We start from the raw sequence: 20,228 nt of genomic DNA on the forward strand, positions 1-20,228 counted from the left end.
CAGCATTCACAGTCCTTGGGAGTAGGGTCATGGGGGAAAGAGCCCCAGTCATTCCTCAATAGCGACACCCACCATCTGGATCTAGGGCGCATGCAGAAGAGGTTCTGGAGGGAGCTGCGGCCTGTGGCTTCCGGACAAGCGCCGTTACTGCGACACATGGGCTGAGGAAAGCAATACCCCAGCTAGTTAGGAATGGAAGTTCATGGCACCTTTGCCCAGTAGAACCCTATTCCGATTGACCTGGAAGGCCGAAGGAGCAGGAGGAAACTACCGGGTCAAAAAAACTCAATTAAAATTTTAAAATACTTTCAGCAGCCAATGACCTAACTGAGCTCTTGCTATCGTGTCTTGCTGCTGCATGGTTTTCTGGCATATAAACACATCACTGTCTGGCATTACCTTTCATTCAAAAATACTTTAAAATCTACACCGCGTGCTAATTGTAAACTTTTCATTCAATTTTCCAGGGATATTGGTTTCTACAAACATTGTTACTTTTTAACTTCAAGATAAAAATTATGACAGATTAAAAAAAAAAAACCAAAAACAAAAAACTTTTTTTTTTTTTTTTTTTAATGTAGCCCTTTACACAAATTCTCTCACACAACCTGTTTTGGAATCCAAGTAAACGTTCTAATATTTATTTTAAATTTCTCTTAAAAATAATTTAAAAAGTCCTCCAGAACAACAAAAATAAGAATTCTTCCTGGGTGAACCAAGTGCTTCGGCCGCGTGGCAGCGAGTGGCAGGGTGAGGCTCTCGTCAGTCAAAGCGGTTCACAAACTCCCCTCGGCTGCTGATGACGGAGGAATGGTGGTGGCGGTCCCGGGAGGCGAAGTCTGCGTTCTCCTCGGTGAGCTGTGTGGTCTCCATGCCAACGCTTGCCAAGGACGGCGTCACAACAATCTGCTCCTCCGGGGGCGGCCTCCTCCTGAGAAGCAGAGAAAGGCAGAGGCCTTCAGGCACACCCCGCCAGCCACCGCCAATTCCCCTCCCATTGCCCAGGAAAAGCAAAAAGATCCAGTCCCCCCTCCTGTCCCCTTCTGAGGGGAGGGCACGGTACCCCTCCCAAAACCTAAAGGAAAGCTATTACAGAAACGGGTGGGGGGGAGAAAGGTCTCCTTCCGAGGCCCTGCCCTCAGGCTGTCAGCCTTCTGACAGGAGTCCGGCCGAGGAACTTTATGGGAAATGAGACTTTAAGGACCTAAATGTGCATACCTGGGGGTCACCAGGCCTGAGCCAAGCCTGCTTTTGCCCCATTGCATGGTGGGATTTGTAGTTCTGAGTCTTCTTAAGAAAACCAATGGGAAAACCAGAACTACAGGACCCTGCAATCATTTGCTCTACCTCATAGCCGGGGGGGGGAATGTGTGTGCAGGGAAAGTAACCTTATTGCTGAGTGGGAGTATAGGGGAGTTGGAGCAATGTTTTTACATTCCACTTATCTGAGGCTTGTGTTCAGTATTCCCCAATGCCGCCCTGTTGTTTAGTACAAGAGAAACTCTAGCATGTCGCCGATATCTCTTTAATTTCTTGATTTGGGGAGCGTTTCAAGACATTTTGCTTCATGTTACTGCCTACTTATTTTCATATTTATAGCATTTCTATGATACCCCTGCCCAGGGCATCGTACGCTATTTGAAAACAGCATAGAAAGAGCAGCGTGTAGTTCATGCAATGGGGAGGGGGGGGGGAAATTTCGTGGAGCTGGAATTGAAGGGAAAAGCAGAGAGTAAAGACACAGGTTTGAACAGAGTGAGAGAGAGAGAGAGGAAGGTCAATGGCTGCACGAGAGCTAGACAGAAGGCCAAATGTAAAGGAAGCGCAAGGTTTCCATTTTTGGACGGGTTTAACACGGGAAACTTCGAGCGCATGCATACTGCCACGAGGGCAGGTGCAGGCAGCAAGCTAGGCTCATGTGCTGAGGGTTTACTGCTTACCTGCAAGCTGTCATGAGGGCTAAACGGAGCCATCTGAAGAAGCTGAAATTTGCTGCAGCCCCTGTTTGGGAATTACAGAAGAGAAAAGACAGTTTACCTCCAGCACCATGACCGTCGGTGAGCAGATTAGCAGGCAGAGCCTCAGACTTTGACTTGGTGAGTCTCCCTCCCTCTTCCTGACCCCTAGTTGGCCCGACAGACCCACTGCACATGTTGTGACCCCCACACCGACCCTACCAAGGAGTTTTAGAGCTCACCACGGATAACTTATCTGGCTAAGTAGTGCCGCCACAATCCGCCCATAACAACCTATCCGGATAGCCAGATAAGCAACTTATTCGGCTATCTGGCGTCTGAATAACGCACAGCACCGACAGTTGAAAAATGGACTTAGCCCGCAGGGAAGAATTATAAAAAAATAAAATAAAAAATAAAGCTCACAGCCATAGCCACAATAAAAAAAAAAAAAAAGCATACTTATTATCCCACACGAAATTGGAAGCTTATTAGGGTAGGACAAAAATAAAGGAGACCCAGAAAGATGACAAAATCTGATATACTGGAGATAGGAACATGCGGACTTGATAATCTGTGAAGTATTACCAGCACAGCTGCTATACCGAGGTGTTTCAACCTATTCATCGCCAATGGCCTAACCCAAAGAGAGTTTTAACCAACCCGGCTCTGGGAACTATTTCTCAGAGACATTTCACAGATGATTTACAAGACAACATTAGGAGAAAATTACAGGTTTTAAAATATTCTGAACTTCTAGGCGGTAAAAGGCTAAAATGGCACCCAGAAAAGTAAACCACATAGAGAGAGTCCGGTTACGGGGCACTTCGTGTGGAAAGAAACTTTATTTGCCTGCATTTTCTGCGTTTGGACTTCCCTCCACGTTAAAGTACTTTCTGTCGGGCTTGTGCGAGTCCCCTTTAAAAGCTCGGCTGTGAAGCACGATTTTTAATAAAGTTGGCAAATACCAACCCAGAGGAGAGGGCCGCAGCTGACCGTGCTTGAGACGCCTCTCTGGGAGGGACCTAGGACCGAACCATCAGAGGGAGTCTGCGGTACCAGAGCGGTTATCGACACTCACCCGGCAAATCGTGACTGTGTGCGGAATTGGGTGGGCGGGGGTGGAGTGGGCACCTTTCGCTTTTTTCGGCGCAAGGTGACAATTCCTCACTCGCATCGCTGCCTGACAGACGGGGGCTGAGGTCACGTGCCACCTTAGACTTACTTGCCCGAGTTAACGCACTGGGGCATCCACTTTGAGTGAGGGCTCCCTGACCACCCCCCTCACCCATACCCGGTACTTGGGTTTCTCGATGGCAAAAAAGAGGCACCCACAGGTCTGTGGTGAGGAGCGACAGCAGTTGGTTTCCGGCAGCTTCTTTAGCAGGTGCGTGCAAGGTGAAGGCTTTCATTATCTTTACTAGGGAAGCCTCTGCCTAGGCCTTGAGTTTCCAGAACCTCCCCCCTCCCCCCACCAATTATGAGACAGGACACGGCAGTGGCTGAGGCACCAGGGGCTTTCTGTTTTTTTTTGTTTTTTTTTTTTTAGTTGGCGAGTGCCTGGGGTTTTCCCAAAGATATATATTTTTCATCCCATCCCCCTTTCCAGTCTTGCATCGTCAACACAGTGGCAGTCTACAGGCTGAGGGGCCCAGATTCCAAACCCAGCACAAGCCTGTCCGTCAACCTGCCAGAGGGCATCGCTGTCGAGCAATATGCCCTTGAAATTATTAGTGTTTAACACAGAGACTAAGTTCTTAAATACAGAAAGAGTTCTGAACGCTTAGAAGAAACTCATATTCTTCCCCCCCCCCCCCCGACTATGATGTGCCTCGTCTTCGCAGCCCCAGACACAGGTCACCGAGGACCAGGATGGGTATACGAGGCACTTTATTAAGGCAATCAGGTTTTCCTTTCCCAACTGAATACAATACAACCACCCTTAAGAGAGGCTTAGGAAAGAGGACCAGGTAAAATGAAATATACAAATAAACGCACCGCTCAGAGAACCTGTACAACAAAAACACCGCAGCAAGACTATCAGGAAAAATTGCTGAAGGCACAGCACCGTTAAAACTAACCAGTCTGGACCACCTCAGTGACTAAGCGGCAGTCCCTGGGTTCTATTCCCTGGCCCAGCTTTCCTTTCCCAGGCTGGCTGGAACCTGGTTATGCCGCGGAGGCAGCGTTCACAGCCCCTGGCAGGTGAGGAGTCTCGGCCATTGCTCAACGGTGACACCTATGGGCTGAATTTAGGGTGCGGGCATCCTGGACTCCAGAGGCCCAGGTTCCAAGTGCGGTCACTTTAATGGCCGAGGGTGGGGGGCGGAGCCAGAGAAGCTTTTAAAAATAAGAAAAATACCCCCGGGTGGTTGCAAACGAAAGCTCAAGGCACCAGGGGCCCAGTTCTGATTGAGCTGGAAACCCCTCAGAAGCAGGAGGGAACGGCTGGGCCAGCAAACGCAACAAATAAGTAAATAATCAACCTGCCAGAGCACGCTGAAGAGAAACCTCTGGCAGTACTTACTGAAAATGAATAAACAAAGATATTCAGAATTGAGACGGAAGAGAAAAATCCAACCGGGGGAGTAGGTACATTGCGCCCGCCCCTCCCCAGCCTCTCGTCTTCAGGGAAGCACCATCGCCGGCATTTAGGTCTTGTCTGCTTAAAATTCCCAGGACCAGGGCTAACATTTTATTTAAAAAACGTTTCTACACCGTCTACCAGACCAACGTCGGTCACCCAAAACGGGGTCCAATAAAATCTCAAACCCATCCCCAGACTGAATCCAAGGGGGATAGAGACACCCGTTTTGAGATTTTTACAAGATGGTCAAAATTTACTTTGTCAATACAGGAGTTTCAATATTGCTATAGGCAAATCCCAGAAGTTACAGAATAAATAGTGTTAAAAGAAACACAATACAAGTTTTTATACTAGTTTTGTCACTAAAAAGCGCCCATAAAGCGCAGATTTGCATGGGAATGGTCTCTGCTCTTACTGGCATCAGTAGCATGGGATCTTCTTAGTGTTTGGGTACTTGCCAGGTTCTTGAGGCCTGGTTTGGCCTCTATTGGAAACAGGATGCTGGGCTTGATGGACCCTTGGTCTGACCCAGCATGGCAATTTCTTAAGCACAAAACACCAACTTCAAGCTCTGCTGACCTCAGAAAAGATTGCATCAAACCCCCCCTATTGTCGTTCCCCCACCACCACCGAAAAAAAGAAAAAAAAATTAATGTTTTTCCCAGCATCACTCGATCGAGCACAAAGGATTTAGTGAAATTTCTAAAAGCCCTGGAGCAAGTGATGCATGTGTGCTGTGAAAATTGAATAAAGACGACATTAAAAAAAGAAATCGCACCACGTGAGGAGCCCTGGCTCCATCCCCCCTTCAGAGTATTTTCCCAGATTAATGTATTCAGCGTCTTTAATTCCACCGTTGAAAAGGACTCGTGTTTTTCAACGAGGGCACTGGAGGCTTAATTAGATGCTTTCTCTAATTCCAGTTTTTGCATTGTTCTCACGGGAGCTATTTACCCTCGATGAGTACAACTGTGACTGTGTTTTCATACAGCGTCTACCGCTGGAGCGTTGTGCTGCACGGAACCCTTAATAGCAGCTCTTGGGAAATTTTTTTATTTTATTTTTGGTTTCCATACCGGGGGAACTAGAAGCAGGTTGAGCCACAGAGCCTGCCGGTACAGGGCCGTTCACTCCCACGGTGAGCGGGGGGAAGTGCCTCGGTGGTTCGGCCCCGGTTCCGGAGCTCCGGCCACTATTTTTATCTGATTGGGAAGGGCCGGGAGGGAAAAAGTCTGTTCCCCCCCCCTTTTTTTTTTCGCTGATGACACTAAGATCTGCTCCAGAGGAGTCACCTCCTGAGGGAGGAGACCATAGGGAGAAAGGATCCAAGAAAGCTCAAGGAACGGTTGAGGTTTCCATACCAAACGCAGGGGTTTGCGTTTGGGCTACGGAGATTTAAGGGAGCGGTTGCACAGTCGGGGGTAAGGGAAGGGGTGCGGTAAGGTACTAATGTCCAGAACACAGGAAGGAGGCCTCGGGGAGACCATATCCAATGATTCCAAGGTGGCAGAACAGTGCCCGAAACGCGCCTTGACTGGTGGCACTCTGCAGGGCCGGGCTGTAATTGGTTTTCTTTTATAAAACGAAGGGGAATGAGGAGGGAGAACAGGATGCTTGTTAAAATAAGCAAAGACTTTTCTGTACCCCTCTCTCTCTCTCCCATACGGATATCAATTCACCACAGGTTTTTTTTCCCCCCTCCCCGCCCCCAACAGAGATGTACAAAGATGTCACGCAAGACACTTCCATGAGTACATACAAAATGAAAAAGAGAAAACAAATTCTTCATAGTTACCAAGGCACTGGTAAAAAGGCAGGCGATCTGATGATGAGTTGGCACGGCAACATGAAGAAAAGCCCCGGAACAAAGGTGGCCATTAACTGTATATAACCCTGGCAGCTGGCGTGCCCTGTTCCCACAGAAAAAAAGCAGACACCGTTGCTCCGGGGCGGAATAAAAACGGGGCCACAAGTTTATTAGAGCTGATTACACCATGCAAATACTGTGTCTCCCCCCCCCGCCCCCAGAGCAAGGCCCATCAAGCCAAGGTTCCCCCCCCCCCCAACACAACACAGGCCACCAATTCCGGCAGGAGCAGCAGTGGCCGAGGCAAAGGAGGGAGCGAGGGTCTCGGGCCGGCTTCACGTTAACCTGTGCCCCTGGGAGCTCTTCCTAAGCTACGTGCCCGGCCGCGGGCACAGCACAACGATGGCTCCTTTATCGGGACTGCAAAGAGCCCACTTACCCGGGTTCAGGCCTGGGCTCACCCGGCCAATGTAGAAATACAGAACGATGGCTAGGCCGATGTTCACCAGAGCGTAAATCCACTGAATCACAAACATGATCACGAAGCAGCACAGCGCCTGTCGAAAGTGCAAGGGAGAAACACCGCATTTTAACGAAGGAACTCGCAAACAGGGCCTTTCTATTAAGAGTCGCTGGATGGCAGGAGTGTGGCTGCCCTGTTAGTCCACTTGAACGTGCAGAAGAAAACATTAACAAATAGAAGAAAAACAAACAAAAGGCAATACTTATTTTTTTTTTTTTTAACTGGACTGACCCAATGCATTTTGTAACTGCTTTCGGGAGCTGATGCTCCCTTTCTCGGGTCATCTTTTCCTCATTCTATTCTGACCTGAGGAAGGAAGCATTAGCTCCCGAAAGCTAGTCAAGAAATGCCTTCAGTTAGTCCAACAGAAAGGTATCGCTTTGTTCTTCTGTTCGTTTGTTAACCTTTATTTCCCTATTACAGTCACACTCAGAATCAGCTCCAAGCCGGCACTCTCACATCAAACCCCTCACTGAGAAGAGGGGAGCAGAGCCAGTGGCTCCCTCTCTGTCCCTTTTCTTCCGAATTCCCTAGCTGGGCTTCACAAAACTGTCATAGCCGGGTTTTCAGGAGAACCACAATGAACATACATGAGGGGAAAAAAACGTGTACACACTGGGGGCTCAGTACTTGTAAATGCATCTCATGCATATTCACTGTGCTATCCTGAAAACCCGACTACCTGTGGACTCACCGGGACAGGTTTTGGAAGCCCTACTCTAGAACCCCTCTTGTACATTTGGTAGCTGGTGGAGCACCCATTCGCAGAGAAAGCTGGGGTAGGACTCTGCCTACATTTGAGGACCTAAATAGGATTTCAGACAGTACTGGAGAGGCGCCGGCTTTCGTGGTACATGTGGGCACCAACGACATAGGAAAATGTGGGAGAGAGATTCTGGAAACCAAATTCTCTTAGGTAGAAAGCTTAAATCCAGAACCTCCAGGGTGGCATTCTCCGAAATGTTCCCTGTTCCACGCGCAGGTCCCTAGAGGCAGGCAGAGCTCTGGAGTCTCAATGCATGGATGAGACGATGATGCAAGGAAGAGGGATTCAGTTTTGTAAGGAACTGGGGAACCTTTTGGGGAAGGAGGAGTCTCTTCCAAAGGGATGGGCTCCACCTTAAGCAGGGTGGAACCAGACTGCTGGCGCTAACTTTTAAAAAGGAGATAGAGCAACTTTTAAACTAGAGCAAAGGGGAAAGCCAACAGTCGCTCAGCAGCGCATGGTTTGGAGGGAGGTATCTTCAAAAGATACTAATGATGCATTAGAATTAGGGCATCCCGACAGTGAGGTTCCAATAATAAGAAAAGTAGTCCAAGTGCTTCACCTGAGCTAAAAAATTCTAATTTATCCCTATCAATTAAAAAGCAGAATGAAAATACAAACAAAAAACAAACTTTGAAATGTTTGTATGCTAATGCCAGAAGTCTAAGAAGAAAGATGGGAGAATTAGAATGTATAGCAGTGAATGATGACATAGACTTAATTGGCATCTCAGAGACATGGTGGAAGGACAACCAATGGGACAGTGCTATACCGGGGTACAAATTATATTGCAATGACAGAGAGGAGCACCTGGGAGGTGGTGTGGCACTTTATGTCCGGGATGGCATAAGAGTCCAACAGGATAAACATCCTGCATGAGACTAAATACACATTCGAATCCTTATGGGTAGAAATCCCTTGAGTGTTGGGGAATAGTATAGTGATAGGAGTATACTACCATCCACCTAGCCAAGATGGTGAGTTGGACAGTGAAATGCTAAGAGAAATTAGGGAAGCTAACCAAACTGGTAGTGCAGTAATAATGGGAGATTTCAATTACCCCAATATTGACTGGATAAATGTATCATCGGGACATGCTACTGAAATAAAATTCCTGGATGGAATTAATGGCAGTTGCATGGAGCAATTGGTTCAGGAACCGATGAGAGAGGAAGCAATTTTAGATCTAATTGTCAGTGGAGCACAGGATTTGGTGAGAGGTAATGGTGGTGGGGCTGCTTGGCAACAATGATCATAATATGATCACATTTGAATTAAAGACTGAAAGGGGGACAGTAAGCAAATCCACGGCTCTAGTGCTAAACTTTCAAAAGGGAACTTTGATAAAATGAGAAAAATAGTTAGAAAAAAACTGCAAGGAGCAGCTACAAAGGTAAAAAGTGTTCAAGAGGCGTGGCCATTATTAAAAAAATACCATCCTAGAAGCACAATCCAGTTGTATTCCACACATTAAGAAAAGTAGAAGGAAGACAAAACGATTACCAGCATGGTTAAAAGGGGAGGTGAAAGAGGCTATTTTAGCCAAAAGATGTTCATTCAAAAATTGGAAGAAGGATCGAACAAAAGAAAATAGGATAAAGTATAAGCGTCAGCAAGTTAAATGTAAGATATTGATAAGACAGGCTAAGAGAGAATTTGAAAAGAAGTTGGCCGTAGAGGCAAAAACTCACAGTAAAAACTTTTTAAAATATATCTGAAGCAGAAAGCCTGCAAGGGTGTCAGTTGGACCGTTAGATGATAGAGGGGTTAAAGGGGCACTTAGAGAAGATAAGGCCATCGCATAAAGATTAAACAATTTCTTTGCTTTGGTGTTTACTGAAGAGAATATTGGGGAGATACCTGTTTCGGAGAAGGTTTTCATGGGTAATGATTCAGATGGACTGAAACAAATCACAGTGAACCTAGAAGATGTGGTAGGCCTAATTGACAAACTGAAGAGTAGTAAATCAACTGGACCGGATGGAATACACCTCAGGGTTCTGAAGGAACTTAAAAATGAAATTTCAGATCTATTAGTAAAAATTTGTAACCTATCATTAAAATCATCCATTGTACCTGAAGACTGGAGGGTGGCTAATGTAACCCCAATATTTAAAAAGGGCTCCAGGGGCGATCTAGGAAACTACAGACCAGTTAGCCTGACTTCAGTGCAGGAATAGTGGAAAGTGTTCTAAATATCAAAATCACAGAACATATAGAAAGACATGGTGTAATGGAACAAAGTCAGCAGGCTTTACCCAAGGCAAGTCTTGCCTCACAAATCCGCTTCACGTTTTTGAAGGGGTTAATATATATGTAAATATAGGTGAATCGGTAAATGTAGTGTATTTGGATTTTCAGAAGGCATTTGACAAAGTTCCTCATGAGAGGTTTCTAGAAAAGTAAAAAGTCATGAGATAGGTGGTGATGTCCTTTCATGGATTACAAACTGGCTAAAAGACAGGAAACAGAGTAGGATTAAATGGACAATTTTCTCACTGGAGGGAAGTGGGCAGTGGAGTGCCTCAGGGATCTGTACTGGGACCCTTGCTTTTCAATATATTTATAAATGATCTGGAAATGAATACGACGAGTGAGGTAATCAAATTTGCAGATGATACAAAATTATTCAGAGTAGTTAAATCACAAGCGAATTGTGATAAATTGCAGGAAGACCTAGTGAGACTGGAAAATTGGGCATCCAAATGGCAGATGAAATTTAATGTGGTTAAGTGCAAGGTGATGCATATAGGGAAAAATAACCCATGCTACCACCCAGGAAAGAGATCTAGGCATCATAGTGAATAATACATTGAAATCGTCGGCTCAGTGTGCTGCAGCAGTCAAAAAAGCAAGCAGAATGTTGGGAATTATTAGAAAGGGAATGGTGAATAAAACGGAAAATGTCATAATGCCTCTGTATCGCTCCATGGGGAGACTGCACCTTGAGTACTGTGTACAATTCTGGTCGCCCCATCTCAAAAAAGATATAGTTGCATGGAGAAGGTACAGAGAAGGGCTACCAAAATGATAAAGGGGATGGAACAGCTCCCCTATGAGGAAAGACTAAAGAGGTTAGGACTGTTTAGCTTGGAGAAGAGTCGGCTGAGGGGGATATGATAGAGGTGTTTAAAATCATGAGAGATCTAGAATGGGTAAATGTGAATCGGTTATTTACTCTTTTGAATAATAGAAGGACTAGAGGGCACTCCATGAAATTAGCATGTGGCACATTTAAAACTAATCGGAGAAAGTTCTTTTTCACTCAATGCACAATTAAACTCTGGAAGTTGTTACCAGGGAATGTGGTTAGTGCAGTTAGTATAGCTGGGTTTAAAACAGTTTTGGATAAGTTCTTGGAGAAGTCCATTACCTGCTATTAATTAAGTTGACTTAGAAAATAGTCACTGCTATTACTAGCATCAGTAGCATGGGATAGACAGTTTTTTGTTTCCAACAGTTTCCAACAGTGGCCAGTGGATTGGCCTCTGTTGGAAACAGGATGCTGGGCTTGATGGACCTTTGGTCTGACCCAGTATGGCATGGTCTTATGTTCAGTCCGTGATTTACCCAGAGGCCTAAAGAACGTTACAAAACAGTTAATTTGGCCCCTGGGCTGGTAAAAGCAAATCTTTTTCAGAATAAAGAAGTTTGAGAACAAGTGGTCATAATATGAGGCTCTGAAGGTGTAGATTCAGGAATAACATAGGAAAATATTTTTTTACAGAAAGGATGGTGGATTCATGGAATAACTTTCCAGTGGAGGTGATAGAAGCAAAAACAATAACCATAAAGAAAGCACGGGACAAGTACAGAGGATCATTAACCTCAGAGAAGTGAGGGAAAAGCCAGAGATCAACTGGGGTCTAAGACACTGAGGTAGAAAGTAATTGAGCAAACTAGATTGGTCCTTAACTGCTATCAAATTATAGGTTTCTGTTGTTTTGTAATGGTGAAAGGAAATAAAAGTTGCGTGTTAGTAAGCCCCATCAGTGAAGATCAGAGCCGGATTTAAGGCAAATGGCACTATGGGTGAAAGCACCCCCCTCAACTGATCTTACCCCCCGCTACATGATTTCAGTCTTTGGCCACGGCTGGGTTGGGCCTGTCTTCAGCCGCAGCAGGGTGGAATACACGCCACAGCGGGCTGGGATCCACCACGGCCACACAACTCCTCTCTTTGACCGTAGTGGGACGGGATCCGCTGTGACCACGTTGGGCTTCTCCTCCTCTGTCCCCATGGTGTTCAGGGCACCCTTCAGCTTATGGCAAACGCCCAACCCACCCACCCCAAAAACCGGCCCTAGTGAAGATATTAAGCAGCGTCTCCAAATGTTCGGAAATTTGACAAGTTAAAAATTGGCAACCCTAGTACTGGGCCTCTCTCAAGGATGAATGACAACAAAATAATAAACTCTGAACACCAAAAGCCTTTGGTGCAAGTCTGTTAAAGTGCAGTAAATGTTCAGTCGCACATAAAAAATCCATGTAAAAATTACCCCCTTTATATCTGAGGGCAACCGCCACAAATATCGTTTTAATTGGATACACATGAAAGCACTCGCAACGGGAAAAGACTGGCTTACCACACATCCCTCATTCTGAAATCAGGCTCACGAGAGAGGGCTACTCACGCCGAGGAAGGAAACCCAACAGTTGCAGAGTCTGGAATAAAACGAACTTGGCATCTTGTGGATTTCTAGCTCCTGTGGTTTTTCTTTCGCATTTAAATCTGTGAGGGAGAAAAAAAACAAAAAAAAATAAACCACCAGAGAAAAGGCCACTCAGCATGAAGACCGGTTTTATGGTACCACCATCACCTTCTCTTTTAGGGGTGAAAGAAGGGTACACACACACCCCTAATCTTCACGGAGACATAACTTTTCAGTTTAATAACCCCTATTGCTACTTGGTTTTCTCATTTTTCTGCTGGTACTAGTTTTTTTCAGCTCCTCAGTTCCACAGCTGCTGGATAACAGTTCACAAAAATGAGACTGCTCCCAATCCATTAACAAAGTACCTTCCCTCTTACCTGCCTAATAGAAGAGCAATAATCGATTATTTTTTTGTTCTCCCCAACAACATATCACCATACACACACACATATATACAAGTGAGGCCGATATTCAGCGTTACTTAGCTGGATAAGTATGGACTTATCCAGTTAATGCTGGCTGTTGGATGTCCAGCTGGATCAGCGACTGCCACTTAGCCACATAAGTACTTAAACCTGGTAAAGCCAGATAACTTGTGGGCAGGATGCTAGGTTAAGCTGGTTAAGTGCCGATATTCTATCTTATCTGGTTAAGTTAAATGGATAAGCTGGACCTGCTAAAGTTAGCTAGATAAGACTTATCTGGATAACTAGCCACTTAATTGGGGATATTCAGCAGGATAAGCATGCTGCTGAATATCCTATTTAAGTTAGGCAGATACATCTTATCCAGCTAACTTACTTAGCCGGCAATGTCTGACTATTGATCCCGGTATAGCTCTATAAATACACACACACATATATGTGTATATATATACAAACAGAGCAATGGATTTGTATCCTTGGGCATGTGGACAGCTGACTGAGCTGCCTCAGCCCTCCCAAATCATGACCAGCCTTGGAGGTGGGCGGGAAGGCAGGGTCCACCCCCCCCCGCAATGATTTGTGCTGGCTTCTGCAATGACGCAGTGGCAGAGTCGGGTGGAGAGGATGGAGATCGAGGGCAGGCCCCGGGGGGACAGCGGCAGTGGTCTGTAGCACCGGCAGGAGGGAGGAGAGAAGGGCATCGCTGGAGTCGGGGGACGGTTTCCTTACCCCCCCCCCCCCCATTCCGATCTCCTTGGTGTGTGAAGCTCCCGCCTTCCCGTCCTGTTCTCCGGAGGACGAGGGGTAAAGGAAAGCAGCGATGCAGACAGAGACCTCAACTATGAAAGTACCCGATGGTGAGGGGAAGCCGGAGCTGATCGGCGGTGGCAACAATAAGGTGGCGGCGGTGGTGAAAGGAGTGAGCACCAAGAGCTGGCAGTACAGGTACCGGCTGGGGAAGGGGTCATGTGAGTGCAGGGGGGAGCTGCGATCGTCATGCAAACGTGAGGGAATGGGACCTGTCTCTTACGTGCCAGTGCGGGAGCAGGTGGCGTGTTTGTGCGCGCGTGGGTGTTTGATGTCATGCACCCTAGAGCTTAGCCTCCAACAAAGACTTCTGCAAATATCTGTTTTAGTTTATATTTGTTTTATTACTGTTATGTTTATTTTGTCTGATTATTATGTCTAATAGTATGTTGCCTAGAGTGATTTTCTCAAATTAGGCGGCTAACCAATTTAAATAATAATCTAGTCGAAGAGGGATAGTCCTGTTTCTTTTTCCCAAGCTGGTTAATTACTCTTTGTTAAAGTTGCTTTATGTTAGGAAAAGTTATAGTGAGTTTGCTTTTTTTAATCATTCATTTTGAAAGTGAGGTTTATCCAGTAGTAGCCTACCGTTGAAGGAACCCATCTTAACCAACTCTGTCTCTCACCCCACAACCCATCCTTTTCCCTCCCCCCTCACCTCCCTGCCACTCCTCCCACCGGACATACCATGTAAATATCCGCTGATTATAATCCATGTTTTTGTATTACTAATTTATTGTTTTTGTTAATTTATTGTTTTTGTTGATTATATCTATCACTCATTAATGTTATAGTTTAATTCTGCCCTATCTTCCGACATCCATGTTTTACGCTCCCTGTTTTAATGTAACTTGTCATTTCTACTTAGACGTTAATTGGTTTCCCCATGTTCTAATGTAAACCAGTACGATAAGACCTGGTCTTGAGTATCGGTATAGTAAAAGAAGTTAAATAAAAATAAATAGTATAGAGTGCATTTGTATTATTTGTACATTTAAAGTGGAAATAGTGGACAAAATACATTTGTTATATTTTAGTTCTTTAATCCTGTTTTTGAAAATTTAAATTGATTTTATAAATATTATATTTAAAATGATAATAGTTTAAACATTTTAATTGGTTGAAACAAATCTGCAGCAAGTGAATACAAAAACCTTAATTCCCAAAGATATAATAACCCGTTCAAATCTAGAAGCTCCATGCTTTCGGCACCTTTATTTTATCAACTGAGGCTGCTTCTGAACTGGCCCCTTTGAGGGTTGTAATGCTGCAAACTTAGGTTTGAGCCTCCTGTCTGTTAGGAATCAGACAGGTAAGGGTCTGGTGCCCTATGGAGGTGATATGTCTTCTCTGGTGAATGGAAACAGCTGTCCCGTTTGTGTTCATCCCTGCTGACCAAAGCAGCAGTGCTGAAGGTAAGTCTCAGAGGGAGACTTCAGTTTGCTCACTTGGATGGGGAGTGTGAAAAAGAAGAGGAAAACGAGTATTAAATAGATCTTTTTAAAAAAGTTTTCTTTCTACAAGAAGAACCGCAAAAAAGTTATTCCTTTAAACCATTGAGGTTAAATTAAAAAAAAAAAAAAATAGGCCACAAGAGATAATGTAGTTTATTGAATCTGATCTTGTGAGGGCTCTGATATTAAGTGTAATAAGTTGAAACACTGAAGGGAGTAGATGTCATTCTCGCTCTCTTTCTAGACGATGTCATCATGAATGTCATGCCTTGCTTTTCTTACTCACCTATAATTGCATTTACCCTGCAGCTCTTCATTTATAAAAAATAAAAAATACGCACGCATGTTCCCTTTCGTGCACACTTATGCGTGTGTAAAAAGGGGGCGCAATGGGGCGTTTCACAGTGGAAAGAAGGAAGCAGTGGAGTGCCTCAGGGATCTGTACTTGGACCGGTGCTTTTCAATATATATATAAATGATCTGGAAAGGAATACGACGAGTGAGGTTATCAAATTTGCGGATGATACAAAATTATTCAGAGTAGTTAAATCACAAGCGGACTGTGATACATTACAGGAGGATCTTGCAAGACTGGAAGATTGGGCATCGAAATGGCAGATGAAATTTAATGTGGACAAGTGCAAGGTGATGCATAAAGGGAAAAATAACCCATGCTATAGTTACACAATGTTAGGTTCCATATTAGGAGCTAGCACCCAGGAAAAAGATCTAGGCATCATAGTGGATAATACTTTAAAATCGTCGGCTCAGTGTGCTGCAGCAGTCAAAAAAGCAAACAGAATGTTAGGAATTATTAGGAAGGAAATGGCTAATAAAACAGAAAATGTCATAATGCCTCTGTATCGCTCCATGGTGAGACCGCACCATGAATACTGTGTACAGTTCTGGTCACCACATCTCAAAAAAGATATAGTTGCGATGGAGAAGGTACAGAGAAGGGCTACCAAAATGATAAAGGGGATGGAACAACTCCCCTATGAGGAAAGACTAAAGAGGTTAGGGCTGTTCAGTTTGGAGGGGGCTTAGCTGGCTAACTTTAATACTTATCTGGGTATATTCAACGGCACTGTATTTTAATATTGGCCCCAGCAAGTATAAATTAAAATAAATCCATACTGCATTGGCTGAAGGTAGTTTCTGAAATGACTGACTGGCTGGGCTGAACTAGGAGGATGTTTCCCCTTACTACATAGCACGCAAAAACAAATTTAAAATTTGTCTGTCATCTCAGTAACAGTGACATAAAACCCTGCAAAAAAAATAAATAAAAAATCACTGAGAACCAATATAGCAAACCACCCATACTAAAACGGCACTAACTCAAACGGCAACAACCGTACCTATGAAAAGGCAGCAATACAAATATTACAGCAGGCCCGAAAGCTGCATTACTATTCTTCCAAGCAGCAGGGCCAGTGCAAGGGTAGGAGGTGCCCTAGGCAAAGCTTCAATCTTGCACCCTGCCCCATCAGGAGCAGCTCTGACACAGCGCTCCCTCTCTCACCCCACTCATTACCTACCTTTCACTCTCTTCTCACCCTCTGTCAAATCCTCCATTCCTCTCCCTTTGCCTCCTGTCCACAGCGCCTCTTCTCTTCCCCTCCTCCCAGCATCCTTTTTCTCCCCTTCACTCCTTGCACAGAATCATCACCCCAGTCCTCTCTGCCCCGTTTCTGCGGTGCCTAGCATCCACTCTTCTCCATCAGAACCCTCTCCTTCTCTCTCCACCCCCTCACCTGCCCAGCACCTCCTCTCTCTCCACACCCTCCACTTACCCAGCACCCTTATCTTGTCTTGTGGGTGCCATGTCTTAAAAATGGGTAGATGGCTCTTAGAGGATTTGCCGCCCCCTTCCCCTCCCAAAAAAACAACTTTCATGCCCTAAGCAACCACCTAGTTTGCCTAATGGAATAACAAGCCCTGACAAAAACACAAGACCATGCAATGCAGGAAAGCACCAAGAAAACAAAGAGGACAGATAGGCATCGTTCTTGAATGGCAGAACAAGAAGACATCTTACAAGAAACGGGTCTTCCAGACAAACCCAGCAAGATCTTCTCCTTAACTCATTACAATGAACTCTTGCTTTTCGCCTGTGCAGCAGAAACTGTTGCCGTGACTCACAGAACGACAGCATCGTGAAAACTGAATCTGGCCAGAGAGTAGGCAGAATTTATTAATAATTATTCCCCCCCCCCCCCCGAAAACAGAGATTGTTGCCTGTGGGCAGCATCACTCTTTCGGAAACGTTTACCTTCCTTTCTCTGGCTCTGCGATGCTTGCCGTTCAGGCGATGCCGGGCTTCCGTCTCCCATTATCTGACTGCCGCATCCTGGCTCTGCGCCTGCAGCTTCTGATAAGCTCTCGTCGCCTTCACGCTCGTAAGCCGTCTCAGAAGATGTCTGCGCTTGGCTATCCCCAAGCTCGGTCCTCGGTGCGTTTTCTTGGGCAGGGGCAGCCCCGTGATCGAGATCCAATAGAAAGCTGTCCCGCAACGTTTGCTTAGCCGGCTTCCTTGCTCTCCTGGGTTTGATCGTGCGGGTTAAACACCTCCCACCCTCTTCCCTCTCTGTCCTTTCTCCTGCATTTGTTCCGACAGGTTTAAAGAGCTGGTCCATGTCCTTGGTGAATTCCAGCAGTGTGCCATCTGACCCAAGGGGCAAAATGCCACTTGACCCATAGCCGGAGGATTTATGGAGAATCAATGGTTGAGTGCAGCTGGTGGCTCTTGGATCGTCCCGCTTCGCTTTTTTCCCCTTTTGTTGAAGGCTGTAGCTCATGCACACAGAGAAATAGGAGTAGTCCACGGCGATATAGGTCAGTAGGAAGTTTATGGTCACTATTGGCGCCAGTACATTCACTTGCCCAATAAAGACGAAAGCCATCGTAATCAGACTTGTTAGGCAAATGGCAGCCACTGGAGTCTTGTTGGGGCCTTTCTGTTGGGACAGCAATGAAAGGGGGAAAAAAAACAATGTAGGTCACAATTCACCTGTACGCTCAAAATCTATTTTACACTAGCATAGAGTCAAGGATATACATCCTGCTGAGCTCTGTCAACACCCTCCCTGGCGCCCCCTTCCCCTCTCCCCCAGAATTCATTTCCATTTCACATCAGAAGCTGTACGAAAAATATTCTCTCTCTCTCGCTTTCTTGGATAAAGTAGTGTGACTGCTGTGTCAGTTCACTTGAATGCACGGAAATAAAGGTTAAGCCTTTATGCTCATTAACCTTTGCATCTTCTAAAAATAATATTCTGCTTTTATGCAGACAATTTTTAAAAATGGATTAGCTAATGAGAAATCCCCTCCCCCTCCATAATCGGCTCCTATTTCTCAGTTCTTTATTCAAACACAGCACTGCAAATGAATACATATAGTGTTATGAATTAAAAGCTGGGCTCTGAGCCATCTGATTGGGTGGAATACAGAGAGTAAAAAAGAAAACTGAAACTATATTGTCATTCTCCAGTACAGTATTTAAAAAAATAAATACTAGTAATTATTATTTACCAATTATCCTGCTAATTCACTGTTTTTCAAATGAGTGCCCTTGACTTCCCCCTGAACCCCAGGGATAGCCATGATAACAAAAAAAAATCTTCCAGTATCACATCCACTGGATGCGAATGGCTCATGCTGCCTATGCTGAGATAAATGACATCATGTGCACTGCGGGAGCCAATCAAATTCTCCCACGAGGCACCCTGTGATGCTGCTCTAAACATGGCTGCTCAAGAGCACTGTAGGAGAGCAGCTTTAACATTTTTCACTGAGCGAGGTAGTAATTGCTACATGGTACACAGAGGCTACAGCTCTCCCTTAATCCCACAGAAATGTTACTTTTCACAAAACAATTGTTCAGTATAGTTGTATAAAATATTGCTTAAAAAAAAATCAAATCATTAATGCTCCCCCCACTCCACACTGAAAATAAACACATTTTACCCCATGACAGCAATATCCTCCTCTGGGCAAGGCAGTTTATACCAATTAATGCTAAATCTTGATTAAAGACCTCAGGCCTTCAGATCCTCCAAACAGGTAAATGCTCTATCTGGGGGGGGGGAATAATTGTGTAGAAAGCAATAAAAAAAATTAAAGTGCCTTGTTTTGCTTGTGACATGGATTTCTGTATCTATATTTGCAAAGAATGAGAGAGTTCTTGAGAGTTCTTGCACTCAGAGACTCCCGGTGATATCCTACTTTCATAAACTGCTCTGTATAGTGCCAAGGCATCAATGCAGCAAATCATCTGCTACCTAAACTATTGCTCTTTGCATTTTGTTTTGGTTTTCTTCTGACCTGGTAAATCATAAGAACATAACATATGCCATGCTGGGTCAGACCAAGGGTCCATCAAGCCCAGCATCCTGTTTCCAACAGTGGCCAAGCCAGGCTACAAGTATCTGGCAAGTATCCAGATATTAAACAGATCTCATGCTATTAATGCCGGCAACAAGCAGTGACTATTCCCCATTGATTAATAGCAATTTAGGAACTTCTCCAAACCTTTTTTAAACCCAGCTACACGAACTGCCTTAACCACATCCTCTGGCAACAGATTCCAAATCTTAATTGTGCGTTGAGTGAAAAAGAAGTTCCTCCTTTCTACTTTTTCTTCCAGCCCAGCTGGCGCCAGGGCTGGGCATTTTGGCACCCTATGCCTTCATTTTCAGCTTCCCAGGGATTTCCCCACCGATTTCACTAGGCCCACGGCAGTCAATAGTCCTCAGGCTGGGAGCCACTGCACCAGGGCCTCCTGCCAGAGCTCCGTATCACTGGTTCTAAACCTTTTCAACAACGGCCATGGCTTCCCCCTCCCTCCACCAGGGGCTGTGAACGCTTCCTCCGCAGCATCCCCAGCTGACCTGGAGCGGGGGAGGCTTGAGAGCTGGAAACCCTCCATGTGGCAGCGCACAGCACAGCCTTGGAGAGTGCATTTGGTTGAACAGCAGGCTTAATGTGAAAACATCTATCAAGTACTCAGTCAAATCTACCACTACCACTGATAGTTTCTAAAGCACTACTTCTGGTTTCAAAATATAAATTCTAGACGCCGCTGGCCAACTGAAAAACCTAGGACCCGCACATATACAATACAAATTAAGGCCGCAAGCCTCTCCAGGGAGAGGGAAGTACCTACAGTACTTGAACGTAATCCACTTTGAAGGGTCAAAAAGTGGAATATAAATCAAATCAAACACACTTAATCTTGTATGGGTATT

General features: G+C 45.2%; 1 protein-coding gene across 5 annotated transcripts in view; it reads right to left on the bottom strand.

The window, feature by feature from the left end:
* Window positions 1–576: 576 nt before the first annotated feature.
* The window catches only part of SLC12A8 (solute carrier family 12 member 8), a 174,139-nt gene continuing 154,487 nt past the window's right edge, over window positions 577–20,228 (bottom strand). For 4 of the 5 annotated variants that reach the window (XM_029605264.1, XM_029605265.1, XM_029605263.1 and 1 more), the window contains exons 10-15: window positions 17,255–17,939; window positions 12,273–12,370; window positions 6,789–6,906; window positions 6,338–6,452; window positions 1,941–2,001; window positions 577–931 (exon numbers count right to left, since the gene is read on the bottom strand). In XM_029605264.1, coding sequence (XP_029461124.1) covers window positions 767–931; window positions 1,941–2,001; window positions 6,338–6,452; window positions 6,789–6,906; window positions 12,273–12,370; window positions 17,255–17,939 — 1,242 coding nt within the window. In that variant the 3' untranslated portion in view covers window positions 577–766. The remainder of the gene's footprint in view (window positions 932–1,940; window positions 2,002–6,337; window positions 6,453–6,788; window positions 6,907–12,272; window positions 12,371–17,254; window positions 17,940–20,228) is intronic. The other variant, XM_029605268.1, reaches the window with a different exon arrangement.

Source organism: Rhinatrema bivittatum, chromosome 6, assembly GCF_901001135.1.
Source record: "Rhinatrema bivittatum chromosome 6, aRhiBiv1.1, whole genome shotgun sequence".
In the NCBI taxonomy this organism is placed as follows: domain Eukaryota; kingdom Metazoa; phylum Chordata; class Amphibia; order Gymnophiona; family Rhinatrematidae; genus Rhinatrema; species Rhinatrema bivittatum.